This window comes from Protopterus annectens, chromosome 8.part0, assembly GCF_019279795.1.
Source record: "Protopterus annectens isolate FY-2018-M chromosome 8.part0, PAN1.0, whole genome shotgun sequence".
Classification (NCBI taxonomy): domain Eukaryota; kingdom Metazoa; phylum Chordata; order Ceratodontiformes; family Protopteridae; genus Protopterus; species Protopterus annectens.
The window spans coordinates 855,223,848-855,241,025 of NC_056741.1; the positions used below are offsets into that span (position 1 = coordinate 855,223,848).

At 38.6% G+C, this 17,178-nt stretch overlaps 1 protein-coding gene across 5 annotated transcripts in view; it reads right to left on the reverse strand.

Moving 5' to 3' along the window:
• L1CAM (L1 cell adhesion molecule) overlaps positions 1-17,178 on the reverse strand; it is a 2,005,704-nt gene that overhangs the window by 680,952 nt on the left and 1,307,574 nt on the right. For all 5 annotated transcript variants that reach the window (XM_044080361.1, XM_044080360.1, XM_044080358.1 and 2 more), the window contains one exon: positions 1,894-2,016. In XM_044080361.1, the coding sequence (XP_043936296.1) occupies positions 1,894-2,016 (123 nt within the window). The remainder of the gene's footprint in view (positions 1-1,893; positions 2,017-17,178) is intronic.

A 17,178-nucleotide genomic window follows, 5' to 3' on the forward strand; every position in this document is an offset into this window, starting at 1 on the left:
GGGGCTTCATTTGCCCCCATGTATGCTAATTTGGCTATGGGACTTTTTGAGTATGAATACATTTACAAACATAGGTTTTTTCAAGATCATGTTATTAAATACTACCGATATGTAGATGATTTAATTTTTTTGGTAGAAGGGGGACAATCTATGGCTGTAGAGTTTATCTCAGATTTGAAATGCAACAGGTTTGGTTTGGACTTTGATGGGCTAACCATGGGCCCTAAAATTCCATTTTTGGATGTTATTCTGGATATCTCTAGTGGCTATAAATTAACAACTTCTATAAATAGAAAGTTTGAAGGCCCTACTGCATATATACATGGTACTAGTGGACATGTTCCCCATATTAAACATTCTTTACCCTATGGGGAAATGTTAAGAAGCTTTAGATTATGTAATGATGAAAGAATATTTAAAAATGAGCTAGATTTAGTTTATAACTCATTCTTAATGAGAGGATACAGTACATCTTGTTTGGATGAATGTCTCAATAAATTATGGGACTATGTTAATAATTATAGTAAAGAAAATATAATACAGAAAAGAGGATCTGAAGTTTGTGTTAGTCAAAAAAAGTGGAAAAAACAAGCATATGGTGATGTTATGTATTTTGTCACTACTTATGGGTGTTATACCCCTGAATTTATCAAGAATGTTTTAATGTTCTGGAAATACTTTAGCTCTTTAGCTGATGTCAAACCCTGGCTAAATGTAAATTTAAAATTTTCATATAGGAAGGGCAGAAGTATTAAAGAATTTTTGGTACGAAGTAGATTTAGTGCCCCTACAGACATAATGGTGGAACAAGTTAGATTAAAAGGAACCTATCAGTGTGGGAAATGCAAAGCATGCAGCTTTGTTATTTGTAGTTTTGATTATATAAATGATATCCCTTTTAAAGTTCATGGTTGTTTTAGTTGTAAAACAGAGGGGGTTATTTATGCATTAACATGCCCCTGTCAGAAATTTTACATTGGGGAAACAAAGAGACCTTTCAAAGTAAGACTGTTAGAACATGTCAGGGACATAATTAATGTTAAGAATGAGAGCCCTGTAGCACAACATTTTTTAGAAAAGCATAATAGTGACGAAAGGCTGCTTAAAGCTTCAATTTTGGAGCAAGTATCTAATAATGATAGAGATATGTTAAGAGTTAAACAGCTGCTGTTATATAAAGAAACTGTCTATATTTTAAAATTTAAAACTTTATATCCAAATGGACTTAATGAAGATTTTAATTGGAAAATGTTGTCTAATTGATTGATTTTTAGTATACTGATTGTATAATTATTTGTTTAATTGATTCAACCTGTATATAAGATCTGATGGTTTTACTTGTATTATACTCCTGGAAGGCGAAGGCCGAGACGTCAGAGTGCTTTGATTTTCCTAGAATAAATCATGTTTGGTGAATCCTGCCTAGTTGTTTTTTCTACTTTTCCAGTTTGGTGCTGTTGTTCTTGATGGAACCAAATATTACCTTCCCCCTCATGAACAGCAACAGTAAAGATTTCTAAGTTTGTTAATTTTCAAATTTAAGACATTAAGGGGCTATGTTTAAATATGGCAGGCTAAACTAAAAAGTTTTGCTTATTGCAAAACTGAGAAGTGCTCAGAATTCTATCCACATAACACGCATACTGTTATGAAACAAAATGTAAAATGAAATAGCAATCCTCTTGTAGTATTTCTAAAAAATAGATGGATTTCATTTCTATAACTTTCTAAAAGTTGTTAGATTTCAAATACTTTTGATCAGGCTAAGACTGACAGTCTTATTAAATGCTATCACATTTTCTGTATAAGAGTGTTTCTACTTCTTAAAGAAAGAAAGAAAAAAAGAAACAAACAAAAATCTTATTTAACCTATACCCTAAAGCAAGAACTTACTGTCATTCATCCAGTAAATGCGATGGGGTATACTGCTTGTAGGAGGGTTGCATGGTAGCACCAAGGATTCACCTTCTTCAACTTCAAATGGTCTGATGGTTTCTTTTGGCCATTTTGGGGTACCTAGAAGGAAACAGCATCAAAGGAATTAAGTCTTAGAGGAAACAGAAGCTGATTCAGGGTTAGCATTAAAGTATAGCTACAAAGCTAATAAAAAAACTGTAATAATTTCAGAGACTACAGCTTATGGACAGTGAGAATCCATGCTGCTTTGTCTAATAGATATAATCCAGTGTTCATAAAAGCCTCAGAAAAAAAGTGTAACTGATAGTAAGGCTCTGATGTTCATCTGCATTCATACTTTGTAGAAATACTGCTGCATAGCCCCTGAATGTTATACTGCTCACACTAAGCCCACCTTTCAAGCAATACGTTTGTGTTCAAATGCTCTATGTATAGAAGTCCAGAAAGTAGCCCTGCAAGTGCAAAGTAGAAAATGAATAATAGGCATAAATAAATATAAAAGCAAAACACAGCAATAGAGCCTCTTTTTTCCTTCCCCGTCCCTATTATTAAGACTACTTTCCTGTTGTGTTTCCTTGCATGTACAATATGTAAGAAATTAATGTTGCTGTTTGGGAAAAATGTATAGATCCAGCAAGTTCTCTTCAAAATTACATGCACGGGATTGGTCACTCAATACACCTGACAAACAAACCAATACCTAAAGTAAATTAGATAATTTCAGTCTTTATCTATGAGCTTGAAAAACAGTCACAGACCCCCTCCCAAAAACACGCGTGCACACACACACACACACACACACACACACACACACACACACACACACACATACAGCTTTCATTTACATGACTGAATAAATGAATTGTACTTGGATGGTCACTTGGCAGAGATTTGTTTTAGATCCCCGATGTGTGGCTAACATCAGTTAACTGGAATGCTGTTACCATGGTACCTTTATTCAATAGGGTATTTAAAACTGATAATTGGAAATATAAGCCAGTAAGTTTGAATTCAGTGACAGAAAACATGAGGAAGATTCTGATGGACTGGTAGGATTTCCTAGTAAAAAAAAATGACTTGCTGGACATTATATTGGGGATGAATAGGATGGTACAGAGGTTAGTGTTGGGGATGTGTCTGTTGAACTTGTTTCTCTCTTACAGTAGTAGAGTTTGTAAAACATAAACAGTTGTACTAATAATACAGTTAAGGTTATCACTGGAGGATTGGGGGACTTATGAAGATGGTTGAATTAAAAGAGGGCAGCATACATTTCAACTTTCCAAGTTTTCACAGAATGTCCAGATTTTTGCCTCATATTTTAATCTGTTCCTCATAAAACTTCTGTTTATTTTTTGGCAAATCACTGAGGATTAAAGTCACTAAATAATAACACAGATTTTAGTTCCAGACTTTATATACTTCAAAAATGCATGCTAACACAAAATCTGCTATTCTAGCAACTTTCTAAGTTTATAGAAGCAATATTTAAATTCTGTTCTATTTTTGGGCAAATGTCCCCCCATTAGTTTGGGCTTTGTCTAGATTTTTTGTGCTAACAGGTTGAGCGGTATGGAAGGTAGTTGCTTTGCATGAGCAAAGAGTGGTAGTTGGGTTTCAATCTGAGTTAACGTAGCATACATTTGATTATGCAGTAAGCCAAGGTAGTAATATTGCTTAGGGGGTGGACTAAAAGCTGTGGACAAGAAGGGTTTGTGAATGAGGTTTTCTGAATATTTTGCTAATCAGGATCAATGCAGGAATGCATTACTTAGAGCTAAAAACTTAGGGAGGTGTATTTTCAGAATACTGAAATCTTGGACCTGAATAGGTCATTGGTTATTCCTCATGTATGGTATTATAGTCAATTTTGGAGTTCATACACAAGGATATAACAACTTTAGGACAGAAAGCAGAGGAAGGCATCCAAAGTAATTAAGAAGTTTGATAGCTTGGCTTATGAGAATATAATTACAACTTAAAGGCTTTGTAGGCCACAGATATGTACAGATAGAGAATGATAGCTCATACAACAGGTCCACATCAAGAAGTTATGTTTATTGAGTGCCTTTGGGCTGTAGACTATCCTTCACTTTTCATATCAATGGAACTGAGTAAAATGCTGCAATTATTTTCAATGAAAGCTTCAGCTCTTGGAGGTTTCACTGTTTCATTTAAATCAAGTTGGGCAGCACTCAGTTGAGGAATAATATAGATGTATGATATCTTACAAATGTTCAAACTCTGATGAAAGACGTATTCAGCTGCTACTACTGAGGTGGTAGGATGAAGCAAAGTAACATCTTCTTACTACCACAAATATGGAATCATCATAGACGCTGGCTGGAGATATGTGCATTGTAAAATATGCAGATAAAAACAAACTGTCTGTGCTTTCAGGATAATGTACTGGATGCTGTCATCAAGGAATCCTGTTTGTATTATTCTTTTACTGGAATTTACCCTAGTATTCACACCTGCTGACCATACTGTGCTGTTAAGCAAATTAAAATATATTAAGATGTCTTAAAGCTTAATAAAATGGATTACATCACATGGGCATGAATGAGCATTTATGGTAATATTTTACAACCAAGAAGGGCATGAGATGTTAATTAGCAAGGGAACTGTACACAATTCTACCCAGGGCCCAGTACTGTTTTCATATACATCAGTAATCTTCCAGGTTTTGATCTGATGCTGGCATTTCAAATATACTCACAACATAGAATTTCAATAATGTATATAACCTAATAATAACTTTATGAAATGCAAGCCATCATAAACAAAATCAGACAATGTACATCGATAAATATCTGATAGCAACTCTATGAAAAAGTACAGTTTTAGGATCAAAGTAGAGCAGATTTACAATACTAGTCATTATTAATGCTTCATTCAGTTTTGCAAATAGTACTTGGGAAATAGGTATTGAAATAAAACTAAATAGGTACTGAAATAAAACTAAATAGGTACTGAAATAAAACTAAACTTGGACTCAAGAAACAAAACTATGTGTCAGTACAGGGCCTTTATGTCAGACTGCTAATACTGAAAACAGGCAGTAACCTGGCAAATGGGATGTTGTCAGATGCAAATAAAAAAAAATGCATTCATGTATACTGTCTTAATGCAAGACTTTCACTTTTGGCTGTAAGCAAATCTTAACTGTGATATTCTAGACAGACTGAGAGACGGATGACAGTAATCATCAATGGCCAGATACCATTCTGTATTGATGTTTCCCATAACCACTAGCTCTTTTTCGTATTTGTTATCATGCATACTAAAGTGTCATGTTCTGTGTCCCATGGTGAATCCTGTAGGATATAGGAGCATGCCAACTTCATGGATTTTGTATTAAGCATACCTGGATAGCGATTTAATCATAGTAGGAAAGGCCTTGGATGTACAGAGATAAGAGGGTACTGTAGAGAGAAAAACGAAGAATGGCTTTCACTCCATTGGGCATCTTTATGTTTTCTTTATGGAGGCTACAATAACATGATGGCAGTATTTATGAATCAAACCGAGAAGAAACTTTGCATTGTGGAGGGTGTGACGTTCACTCCTTGAAATATGTTATCCACCTAGTTCACTAATAAAAATCGAATTGTCAAATATGTACTACAAATTAATAAAATAGAAAATAGTAGGTAGTCCACAGTTGAGTTAAAAATGGAATATCCTTTAATGAAACACACAAACAAGCTATCCTAGTTGAGTATAATGAAAAGCATTAAAGACGTTCATTATTTATATATAATCAGGTTATTTGGAGCAAGGTTGTGGTTACAGAGGGTGGTTCTGTTAAGAGCAATAAAACCATTAAACTCATTTCTTTAATCAAGTCCCCCTTCCTTCTTCCTTAACACCACAGTGTAAGCTGAGACTGCGCTAGCTAATAACTGAAACTACAACACTAGAGACAAATTAAAATATATCATACAAGAACAGCTTATTAAGGCTAACTTACTAATTCAAACTTTATTAAGAAACCAACTCACTTATTTATTTATTTATTGTTATTTATTTATTATACATTTGTTTACCGGGGAGGTAAGATTGGACAAAACTGTCTGTTTTCAGCAGAGGCCCGGGGAGAAAAGCTCCAGAAACAATTGCTAACATACTATACATAAAATATTTACATGAGCCTTGTGGTTTACACATACAGTTATAAAATATAGGAGATAACATATAATTACATAAAATATTTACATAAGCATAGTGTTTTAGACATACAATTAAAAGTATAGCAGGTAGTTTCATATGATTGTTGTTCATACAGTATGTTTAGTACAGATAATCTTGATGATATAATAAAGATAACAGAAGAAAGGAAAAACTAAAAATACTAGCCAGTTTGTCGAAGGAAGAGAATATAGTCAAGCTCATATGAGATTTATTGACATTTTAAGGGAAAGCTTTTCAACTTAGTCTAGGGGAGAGTTAGTGTGTATAGATAAGGCAGTGGGGGTAGGCGGCAGTGAGTTGGTAAGTGACATATAATAATAAGGGTCTATATTATATGCTTGAAGTTTAAAAACTTCGAACGTTAAATAATCGAATTTAAATGTTCAAAGTTTCAAACACCGAACATATAATAAAAAAAAAACAAAAAAAACAAACGGAACTTACCTGACTAGTGTAGGCAGTAGAGCAAGCACCACTGCACCCCCCACACCTCCCCCGTTCTTTAAATATACCAGCTCAAGACAGCACTATAGTGCATTAAAGGGAAGATTACAACACTAAATTCGATATTTTAATGTTCGAAGTTATAAAACTTTGAACATATGATAGAGACCCGATAATAAATATAGTGCATCTGTGGGAGTTTTAAAGAAGAGGTTGGACAGTGGGTAGGGGAAAGGTGTTAGTATATGTCAGCCAGTTACTAGGCAGTTACAAGTAACGTGTGATAATATATAGTGCATTATGGGAGTTTTAAAGAGGTTGGACAGTGGGTAGGGGAAAGGAGTTAGAATATGTCAGCCAGGTGCTAGGCAGTTACAAGTGACATGTGATAATATATAGTGCATCTGTGGGAGTTTTAAAGAGGAGGTTGGGTAGTGGGTAGTGGAAAGGAGTTAGAATATATCAGCCAGGTGCTAGGCAGTTACAAGTAACGTGTGATAATATATAGTGCATCTGTGGGAGTTTTAAAGAGGAGGTTGGACAGTGGGTAGGAGAAAGGAGTTAGAATATGTCAGCCAGGTGCTAGGCAGTTACAAGTAGCGTGTGATAATATATAGTGCATCTGTGGGAGTTTTAAAGAGGAGGTTGGATAGTGGGTAGGGAAAAGGTGTTAGAATATGTCAGCTAGGTGCTAGGCAGTTACAAGTAATGTGTGATAATATCTAGTGCATCCGTGGGAGTTTTAAAGAGGAGGTTGGATAGTGGGTAGGGAAAAGGTATTAGAATATGTCAGCTAGGTGCTAGGCAGTTACAAGTAACGTGTGATAATATATAGTGCATCTGTGGGAGTTTTAAAGACGAGGTTGGATAGTGGGTAGGGGAAAGGAGTTAGAATATGTCAGGCAGGTGCTAGGCAGTTGCATGTCCAGGAGTTGTTTAGGTGGGAAATAAGCTGTTTTTTGAAGATGGTTTTGTTAGGTTGTACCCCAATTTGTAGTGGTAGGGAGTTCCAAGTCTTGGCAATGTTGCTAGAATACAGAGAGTCACCAGAGATGTAATGGCTTTTGAAGATTGCAATTAGTGCCTTGTTAGTAGACACAATAAATTACCACAACTGGACAGGAAAATAAACAAATAGATTAATATTGTTATAAATAAATATCAAACACTGTAAATATTTTACAATGAATATAACTGATACTGATGCTATTTTCTGATACATTTACTCATTTAAACTAAATGCTTTCTTAGTTAGATGCCACAGTTGAACAAATCCCCACAGCCTTAATGCCTTATTTTTAACATTTTCACTGTGTTTCCATCTTGGGAATTATAGCTATGATTTTTAGCCTACTTAGGTGTTCACTTGTAGATTTATACACATGTTCATTAATATTGTTATATGCTTTTTGCACACAAACCTGATGAAGTATTTATCTGGTACGAAAGCGATCTTTGCTAAAAGTGTTTCAGTTTATAAGTTATTAATATTTTTTCTGATGTCTAACAGTAGATCTTTTTGTTAGTTAATTAGTTAGTCATTTTGTAAGCAAGTTGGTTTCTTAATTAATAAAGTTTGGGTTAGTAAGCTAGCCTTAATAAGCTGTTCTTACATATTTTAATTTGCCTCTAGCTTTTTATTTTCATTTCTAACATAACACAGTTTCAGTTTATACTGTGGTGTTTAGGGGGATGTGGGACTTGATTAAAGGAATGAGTTTAATAGTTTTATTGCTCTTAACAGAACCACCCTCTGTAACCACTCACTTGCTCCAAATAACCTGATTATATATAAATAATGAAAGTCTTTAATGCTTTTCATTATAATCAGCTAGGATCACTTGTTTGTGTATTTCAATAAAATATATTTAATTTTTAACTTAACTGTGGACTACATACTGTTTTCTATTTTATTATTTTATAGTACATATTTTACAGTTGGATTTTTATTAATAAATTAGGTGCATAACATATTTAAAGGAGTGAATTTCACACCATCCACACTGCAAAGTTTCTTCTTGGTTTGTTTTTGTCCAATTATAGGTTGCATACTGGATTTTCTGAGACTTCAAGGGATACCACAGATTTTTCTTTTTGCAATATTCATGAATCTATACATATGCCTTTAGCCATGTAGTCCAAACCATATTTTATGGGCCTGACACGTTGACAAGGTCAAGCACTGGATGCGACTTAATTATATGCTGCAATAAAAATGTATATAATGTGAAGAGTGCAGATAATTGAATATATACCAGGTAGGAAAAAATAGACGGTTATATCTCCACGGTTTGGGAGGAGCACATTATTCAAATTTAGTAGAGAGCCATGCGTCATGTCGCTTACAAAAAGAACAGATAAAATATATGAGAGGTGAATATGCAATATGTGTCTGAATGTATGACAGTAACAGTATCATTGTTTGTGTTCAAATGGCAAGGTACGTAAGACACCGGCCTTGTAAGACAAACAGTAGGTAGCATACTAGATAACTGTTAAAAGTACTGAATGAGCTTTGGCATAGTGGGACTTGTTCTAGAGTAGTATTGTAAATACAGTACAGAGATAGTTGAAAGAAATTATTGAACATTACTGTAACAGTAAGTAGGCTGGGCTAGGCAATAATAAAGATCATGTAGTAATCAGTGAGGTAGAATATGTAATTCATTATGATTTCATGTAATAATGAAGGTGAAGCCCATATACTAAAGTATTTCATGAGACTGGAGAACTTATAAGGACAACACACTTTTGGGTAGGAGGAAAGATGGGGAATTAGCCAAGGTGATCATTAGTGGTTAATTTAAGTCAAAGACAGGAGCCAAATTTGGGTTCCCATTTATCCTATTATATCATGCATGCAAATGACTCTGACAGCGTTAACAGGGATATATAGCATACATCATCTCACTGAATATCACATTGTTTATATGGTTTGTGATGACTGAGGAGAGATGGGCGAAGGCTGTCAGCCTAGTCAAATAGAATTTGATATATAATTTTGGCATTTGTAAATAAATCAAAAATACAGGCATGTTTTTTTGAGTGTAGAAAAACACTGTAAAATGTGAACTTCAAGATTGTTACAACATTGCCCCCTTGCTGTAAAGAAAAACTAAGTCAAGCCTTTCAAATTTGTCTTTTGAAATTGAAATGATTTTATGACATTCTTTGATCTTTAAAGTTGGTTCCGGTCAGGCTGGCTGAAGACATTCTGTCTATTGTGTTAACTAAGGACTAATTGCTAGAGTGTATATGTGAAATGCCTTTTAGTGTTGTATTCTCCTGTGCAGGTGTTAGCTTGCTAAATAATGTAAATGAAGTTTATATTAGCCTGGGAACTTAGAGCAGGTGTCAAGATGATGCAACATGAATACTAGGAAAACCTAAATGTCAAAAATGATGTAATCTGTGGAGGACCCAGAGACATGTTTGTTAGTGATGTTTTATAAACTGTGTCTCAGAGAGAGATAAAAAAGCATTTTGATCTTGATATCCAATTTACCAGCACTCTGCTTACGCTCACATATACATTTCTAGCACTGTGATTTCTTGTAGGAATAGCTAAAGCTAGTAAAGATTAATTAGGTATTTTTCTTTGAAATCAGACCTGTCCTACTGTATTATTTTAAGTTTCTGTGTGATCTCTGAACTCTTAGATATCTCTGTGGTGTAGTAGTTTTGTCTTGTGTTTTAATTATTTATTATTAAATATTTTAAAACCTTCTACCTGTGGCTGGTTTGTGTAGAGATAAGCTCTAGAGTACATTGCATATTTATATAGAGTTTATTGTAACAGGCCACTCTGATAAGCTTTAGAGTGTATAGTCACATTACTATTGGATATTAATATTGTACAGTAATAATTGGGCACCCTTTTAAGGGCCTTTTTGTAGCTGATTTTATTAACTGGGTGGTGGCAGTAATTACTACCATATAGTCTGGGTAAAGGGGCACATTTAGAGAATGTGTGTCAGCCTTTCCCAGGAGTGTCTGTGAAGTTGTATAAATACTCATCTCAAAGTGTGTGTGTGTGTTGTGTGAGCTACTTGGCAGGGACACAAAACGCTGGTTGGACAGAGAGGGTACTGGAGGTTTTAACTTTCCCAGTTAGGCTGAGACCTGGACCCTATAGCTGTGCCAGTGAGGAGTCTGATTGAGGACCTGGTGAGCAAGGGAGCAACCAGCCCCCAGACTGACTGTGATCTCTGTGTGCACTTAAGGGAAATTGTACTTTACTGTGTGTATTGGTTATCCTTTCCTCACTAGGAGACAATCTCCCTGGTGTTAGTGGTGAGGATTGAGGCTCCTTGATTGCTGGGCCAGGGCATGGTCTTCACAAGTGTTTGGCAGTGGTGGGATCTACTTCACATACTAATTGGCTTGTAGGGGTCTGGGTAGAGCGAATTCCTTTAGCTTATGTACAGTAATCTCTAAAAGTGTTTTGTACTCTAAAACAGCCTCAGAGTTCAGATCACAATTGTTTTATTTCTTTTGTTAGCTTAGTGTTAGTCAGGCTGAGCAGGAAGCATGTCAGCAGAAGAGTATGGAAAGCTGACAAGGATCCAGCTGGCAGAGATGTGCCAGGCTAGGGGACTGGTGCATGGAAACCTGACTAAAGCAGACCTGATTGCAGCCTTGGTTACAGCTGCATCAGAAAACAGCAGTCTGGAGGACAATCAGACTGACAGTGGATATACAATATACTTGGAGAATGGACAGCTCAACTTTTCTGCAGTGGACTTAAAAATCCAGCTGGAGCTAAAGAGACTTGAGTTGGAGGCCAGGCATATGGAACTAGAAGCAGCCGAGAAAATGAGGAGACTAGAAGCTGAAGAACAGAAACGGCAGAGAAAGCATGAGAGGGAAATGCTGACTCTTCACCAGAGTCATGGAGGTAATGGGGAAGGGAGTGACCAGACCCCAGAAGCACAAAAGGTTAGTAAATTTCTTCCACAGTTTAAGGAGGGGGATAATTTTGATAGCTGCATTCATATGTTTGAGTGGGTATGTAAACAGTATGAAGTTGACCAAAGGTTCTGGGTACGGTTCCTGACCCCCTTACTCCATGGTAAAGCTGTAACTTCTTTAGCAAAAATGTACGACACTGACTGTTATGATTATACTGCTGTAAAAAGACATTTATTATAATGTTTTAAGCTAACACTTGAAATGTATAGGAAAATGTTTCATGAACATAGACGCAAGGCAGATGAAAATGTATGTGAATATGTTGCTGAACTGAGCACTTATTTCCATGTCTGGGTCAGTGGATGTCAGGTCACCACATTTGAAGGGCTGGCAGACCTTGTGGTAAGGGAACAAGCCCTTAGCACTTTGCCTGAGGACATAAGGATCTGGTTAGCTGATAGACAGTGTGCTACTTCAGAGGAGTTGTGGAAGAAGGGAGACCTACACCTAGCAAGCAGGGCAGCCCTGCACAGGAAAGGGACCCCCAGTACAGCTCATGGGATGAAAGGAACCCATGGTGGGCAGCACAGACTGCCCCAACAGAATCTGCCAGTAGCAGGGGAAGCCACTAGTCCAGGTACACATCCAGGAGCTAGGGTTAAATGTTTTGAATGCATCCAGTGAGGCCATGTGGCATACAGGTGTCCATGGAGGCAAGTTGAGGAACCAAAAGTGAGGGAGCCAGTAAGGGCTAAAGACAAAATGCCAGCAGTGTGTTGTATTGAAACAACAGGGGCATGGAACTACCATCCTGCAGATGTCCTGAGAGGGAAGGATTTAGATGAGGCAGTACTGTGTACTTATGCAGTTACATGGAGTAATGCTAGGAGACAAGCATGGCAGGTCTGGTAGCCCGGGGGAGACCCAGACAGACTGCATACTTGCAGCCAGGACTGCTGAGGTGGTTACTTCAGGGGGGTGAGCTACACTGCAGCAGTGAGACTGAATGTGAGCCACAGCTGCTTGTGAATACTGATGGTCCCTTGGACAGAGTGACTGCAAAGGTAGAGGTGAGTAGTAGTACCCAGGCTGACAGTGAGGCATTGCTGTCAGAGGATGCCAGACTTCCTGTGGAAGGGGAGCTGGGAAGGGTTACAAGGAGAGACTTGAGACAGGCTCAGCTCTCAGACCCTACATTGCAAGGCCTGAGGCAGGTAGCTAGGGAGGCACCTGATTCTCAAGGGAAGGGGGAATCTGTATACTGGAACAAAGGGTTACTGTACAGAGAGTGGACCCCTGAGGGAGGGCTAGAAGGTGAGAGAGTACAGCAGTTGGTAGTGCCTAGAGTTTACCATCTGGTGCTTCTAGCCATAGCCTATGATATTCCTTTTGCAGGTCCTATGGGCATAAAACATACAAAGAGGCATATTATGCAAAACTTCTATTGGCCTGGAATTTCCAGAGATGTAACAGGGTAATGCAGGACCTGTGAGCAGTGCCAAAAGGTAGGCAAGGCAGGAGACAAGGTGAGAGCTTCTTTGATGCTTTTGCCTGTGATTGCGGAGCCATTTCAGAGGGTAGCTATGGATATTGTGGGTCCTCTGAGTACCCCAAGTTCCACAGGGAAAAAGTATATCCTAGTTATTGTAGATTATGCTACATGATACCCTGAGGCAGTGGCTTTGTTCTCCATTGTGGCTGAAAAGGTGGAAATTGCTTTGCTAGAGATTTTCAGTAGGGTAGGTTTCCCAAAGGAAATACTGTCTGACAGAGGTGCCAATTTTATGTCAAGACCCGGTGGCTTGTCTGAGAAGTCCTGTGGGGTGAAGCACATGAAGACCACCCTTTACCATCCCCAGACTAATGATCTTGTTGAGAGGTTAAACTCTACAATCAAGTCCATGCTACAGGCATTTGCAGATCAGTTTAAGAGGGAGTGGGACAAATATTTGCCCCATCTGTTGTTTGCTTGCAGAGAGGTCCCCCAGGAATCCACAGTTTTTTCACCCTTTGAGTTGCTGTATGGGCATAGGGTGAGGGGACCTCTAGATTTAATTCGAGATGAGTGGGAAGGTGAGTGTGAGTCTCACAAGGAGTCTGTTGTGGCATATGTCCTGAACCTCAGGACAAAGCTCAGGGAACTCATGGGCCTGGCCCAGGAGAACCTGGCAGAAGCCCAACAGAAAAATGTGTGGTATGACAGGAATGCTCGAGCTAGAGAGTATGCAGTAGGGCAGCAGGTGATGGTTCTCATTACTGTCAGATACAAGTTGCAAGCAGCTTAGGAGAGACCTTACAAGGTCTTAAGAATGGTATGTGATGTTAACTACATGGTGAAAGTGCTAGGCAGATGGCAGGGGCACAAACTGTACCATGTTAACATGATGAAACCTTACCATGATAGGGAGGCCCTTGTGCTGAGCATTTGCAGGGGATTGCAGGAGGAGTCTGAGAGAGATCTGGGGACTGATCTCCTCAGTGAGGCTCAGGCTGACACCTCGGTGGAAGGGGTAGCAATGTCCCAGCAGCTATCTCCTACCCAGGTTTGAAAAATCCGAGCAGTGTTGCAGGAGTTTGGGGGCATGCTCACCGGGAAACCAGGGAGCACCCACCTGGTGCCGTACCAGGGGGATACAGGACCCCAAAGGCCTATCAGGCATGCCCCTTATAGGGTGCCTGAGAGAGTCAAACAGACTATGAAGGAAGAGTTACAGGAGATGTTGGAACTAGGGGTGATTAAAGAGTCCAACAGTCTCTGGGCCTCACCCGTGGTGTTAATGCCAAAGAAGGATGGCAGCACTAGGTTCTGTGTGGATTACAGGAAATTAAATAGTCACACACAGGCAGATGCTTACCCCATGCTTAGGACAGATGAGGCCCTAGAGCAGCTGGGTGGGGCTAAGTATCTTACAACCATTAATTTTACCAAGGGTTACTGGCAGGTGCCCTTGACTCCCAGTGCTAGAGAGAAGTCAGCCTTTGTGACTCCTTTTGGCTTGTATGAGTTCACAAAAATGCCCTTTGGGATGAAGAATGCCCCAGTGACTTTCCAGAGGCTGGTAGATCATATCTTTACAGGAGCAGGAGGGTTTGCCCTTGCTCACCTAGATGATATTGCTATCTACAGTCATTCCTGGCAAGAGTACCTTCAGCATGTCAGGGAGGCTACAGAGGGCAGGGTTGACCATTAAGCCGAGCAAATGTCAGGTAGGTATGGCAGAGGTTTCCTACCTAGGACATAGAGTGGGGAGTGGTAAGATAAGGCCAGAACCTGCCAAAGTGGAAGCTATTCAGGCATGGCCTGCACCTGTCACCAGAAAGCAGGTGAGGGCGTTCTTAGGGAGAGCAGGGTACTAAAGAAAGTTTGTTCCCAGTTATAGTACCATAGCTGCTCCCCTCACAGACCTGACAAGGAAGAACAGGCCAGATAAGGTAGTGTGGACCCCAGCATGTTAGCAGGCATTTCAGAAGCTTCAGGAAGCTTTGGGAGGACCCCCTATGTTAGCCAGTCCAGACTACATCAAAAACTTTGTTGTGCAGGTGAATGCTTCAAACTATGGGGTGGGGGCTGTACTTAGCCAGATTTCTTCAGAGGGAGAAGAGCACCCAGTGGTTTATCTCAGTCTTAGGCTCCAACCTGGGAGGAATGCTATGTAGCAGTAGAAAAGGAATGTCTAGCCACACTTCAGCCTTATCTGTATGGAAGAAAATTCACTGTGATGACAGATCACAACCCTCTAACATGGTTAAACAGAGCCAGTCAGCAAAATAACAAGTTGCTAAGATGGAGTCTGGGGTTGCAAGCATATGATATGTCAGTGCAGCACTGCAGTGGGAGTAGCAATGCCAATGCAGATGGGCTCTCAAGACAGGGAATGGGGTGAGGTATACCCAGATAGACCTGGCACTCTCAAGTGATGTTTCTCAAGGGGCACTTGAAAAACTTGCTTGAGTTCCCCGGGGGGGGGGGGATGTGACAATTGGGGAGAGATGGGCGATGGCTGCCAGCCTAGTCAAATAGAATTTGATATATAATTCTGGCATTTGTAAATAAATGTAAAATACAGGCATGTTTTCTTGAGTGTAGAAAAACACTGTAAAATGTGAACTTCAAGATTGTTACAACATTGCCCCCTTGCTGTAAAGAAAAACTAAATCAAGCCTTTCAAATTTGTCTTTTGAAATTTAAATGATTTTATGACATTCTTTGATCTTTAAAGTTGGTTCATTCTGTCTATTGTGTTAAATAAGGACTAATTGCTAGAGTGTATATGTGAAATGCCTTTTAGTGTTGTATTCTCCTGTGCAGGTGTTAGCTTGCTAAATAATGTAAATGGTATTTCTATTAGCCTGGGAACTCAGAGCAGGTGTCAAGATGATGCAATATGAATACTGGGAAAACTTAAGTGTCAAAAATGATGTAATCTGGGGAGGATCCAGAGACATGTTTGTTAGTGATGTTTTATAAACTGTGTCTCAGAGAGAGATAAAAAAAGCATTTTGATCCTGATATCCAACTTACCAGCACTCTGCTTATGCTCACATGTATGTTTCTAGCACTGTGATTTCTTGTAGGAATAGTTAAAGCTAGTAAAGATTAATTAGGTATTTTTCTTTGAAATCAGACCTGTCCTACTGTATTATTTTAAATTTCTGTGTGATCTCTGAACTCTTAGATTTCTCTGTGGTGTAGTAGCTTTGTCTTGTGTTTTAATTATTTATTATTAAATATTTTTAAAACCTTCTACCTGTGGCTGGTTTGTGTAGAGATAAGCTCTAGAGTACATTGCATATTTATATAGAGTTTATTGTAATAGACCACTCTGATAAGCCTTAGACTGTATAGTCACATTACCACTGGATATTAATATTGCACAGTAATAATTGGACACCCTTTTAAGGGCCTTTTAGTAGCTGATATTATTAACTGGGTGGTGGCAGTAATTACTACTGTATAGTCTGGGTAAAGGGGCACAGCTGGAGTATCTGTGTCAGCCTTTCCCAGGAGTGTCTGTGAAGTTGTATAAATATTTATCTCAAAGTGTGTGTGTTGTGTCAGCTACTTGGCAGGGACACAAAGCACTGGTTGGGCAGAGAGGGTACTGGAGGTTTTAGCTTGCTCAATTAGGCTGAGACCTGGACCCTATAGCTGTGCCAGTGGTTGGGGACCTGGTGAGGAAGGGAACAACCAACCCCAGACTGATTGTGATCTCTGTGGGTACTTAAGGGAAATTGTACTTTACTGTGTGTATTGGTTATCCTTTCCTCTCTAGGAAACGACCTCCCTGGTGTTAGTGGTGAGGATTGAGGCTCCTTGATTGCTGGGCCAGGGCACGGTTGTCACATGGTTACCTTCATTACCATCTGAAATTTACTATAAATTCCATCACTAACATGAATGCCATGTACATATTGCCATCTTGGACAACTAATATTAAGCAAATACTAGTATAACTTTACGTGTATGTATTTTTATTTTTGTATTTAGTTACATTTCTTAACTGGGATAGCCTGGTTGAGGTGATAGCCTCTTTTCAGTGGACTCCCTGGGACAAAAGCTCAAAGGTGCATTACATAACTGCCATGCACAATAGTAGGAACATGAAAATAGCAGACAAAAATCTAGTTAATTAAGTGAACAAAGTTAAATAAGTCACATCATTGCAAAACAATTTAATATGACATATTACTGCAGAATTCTAAAAAAAT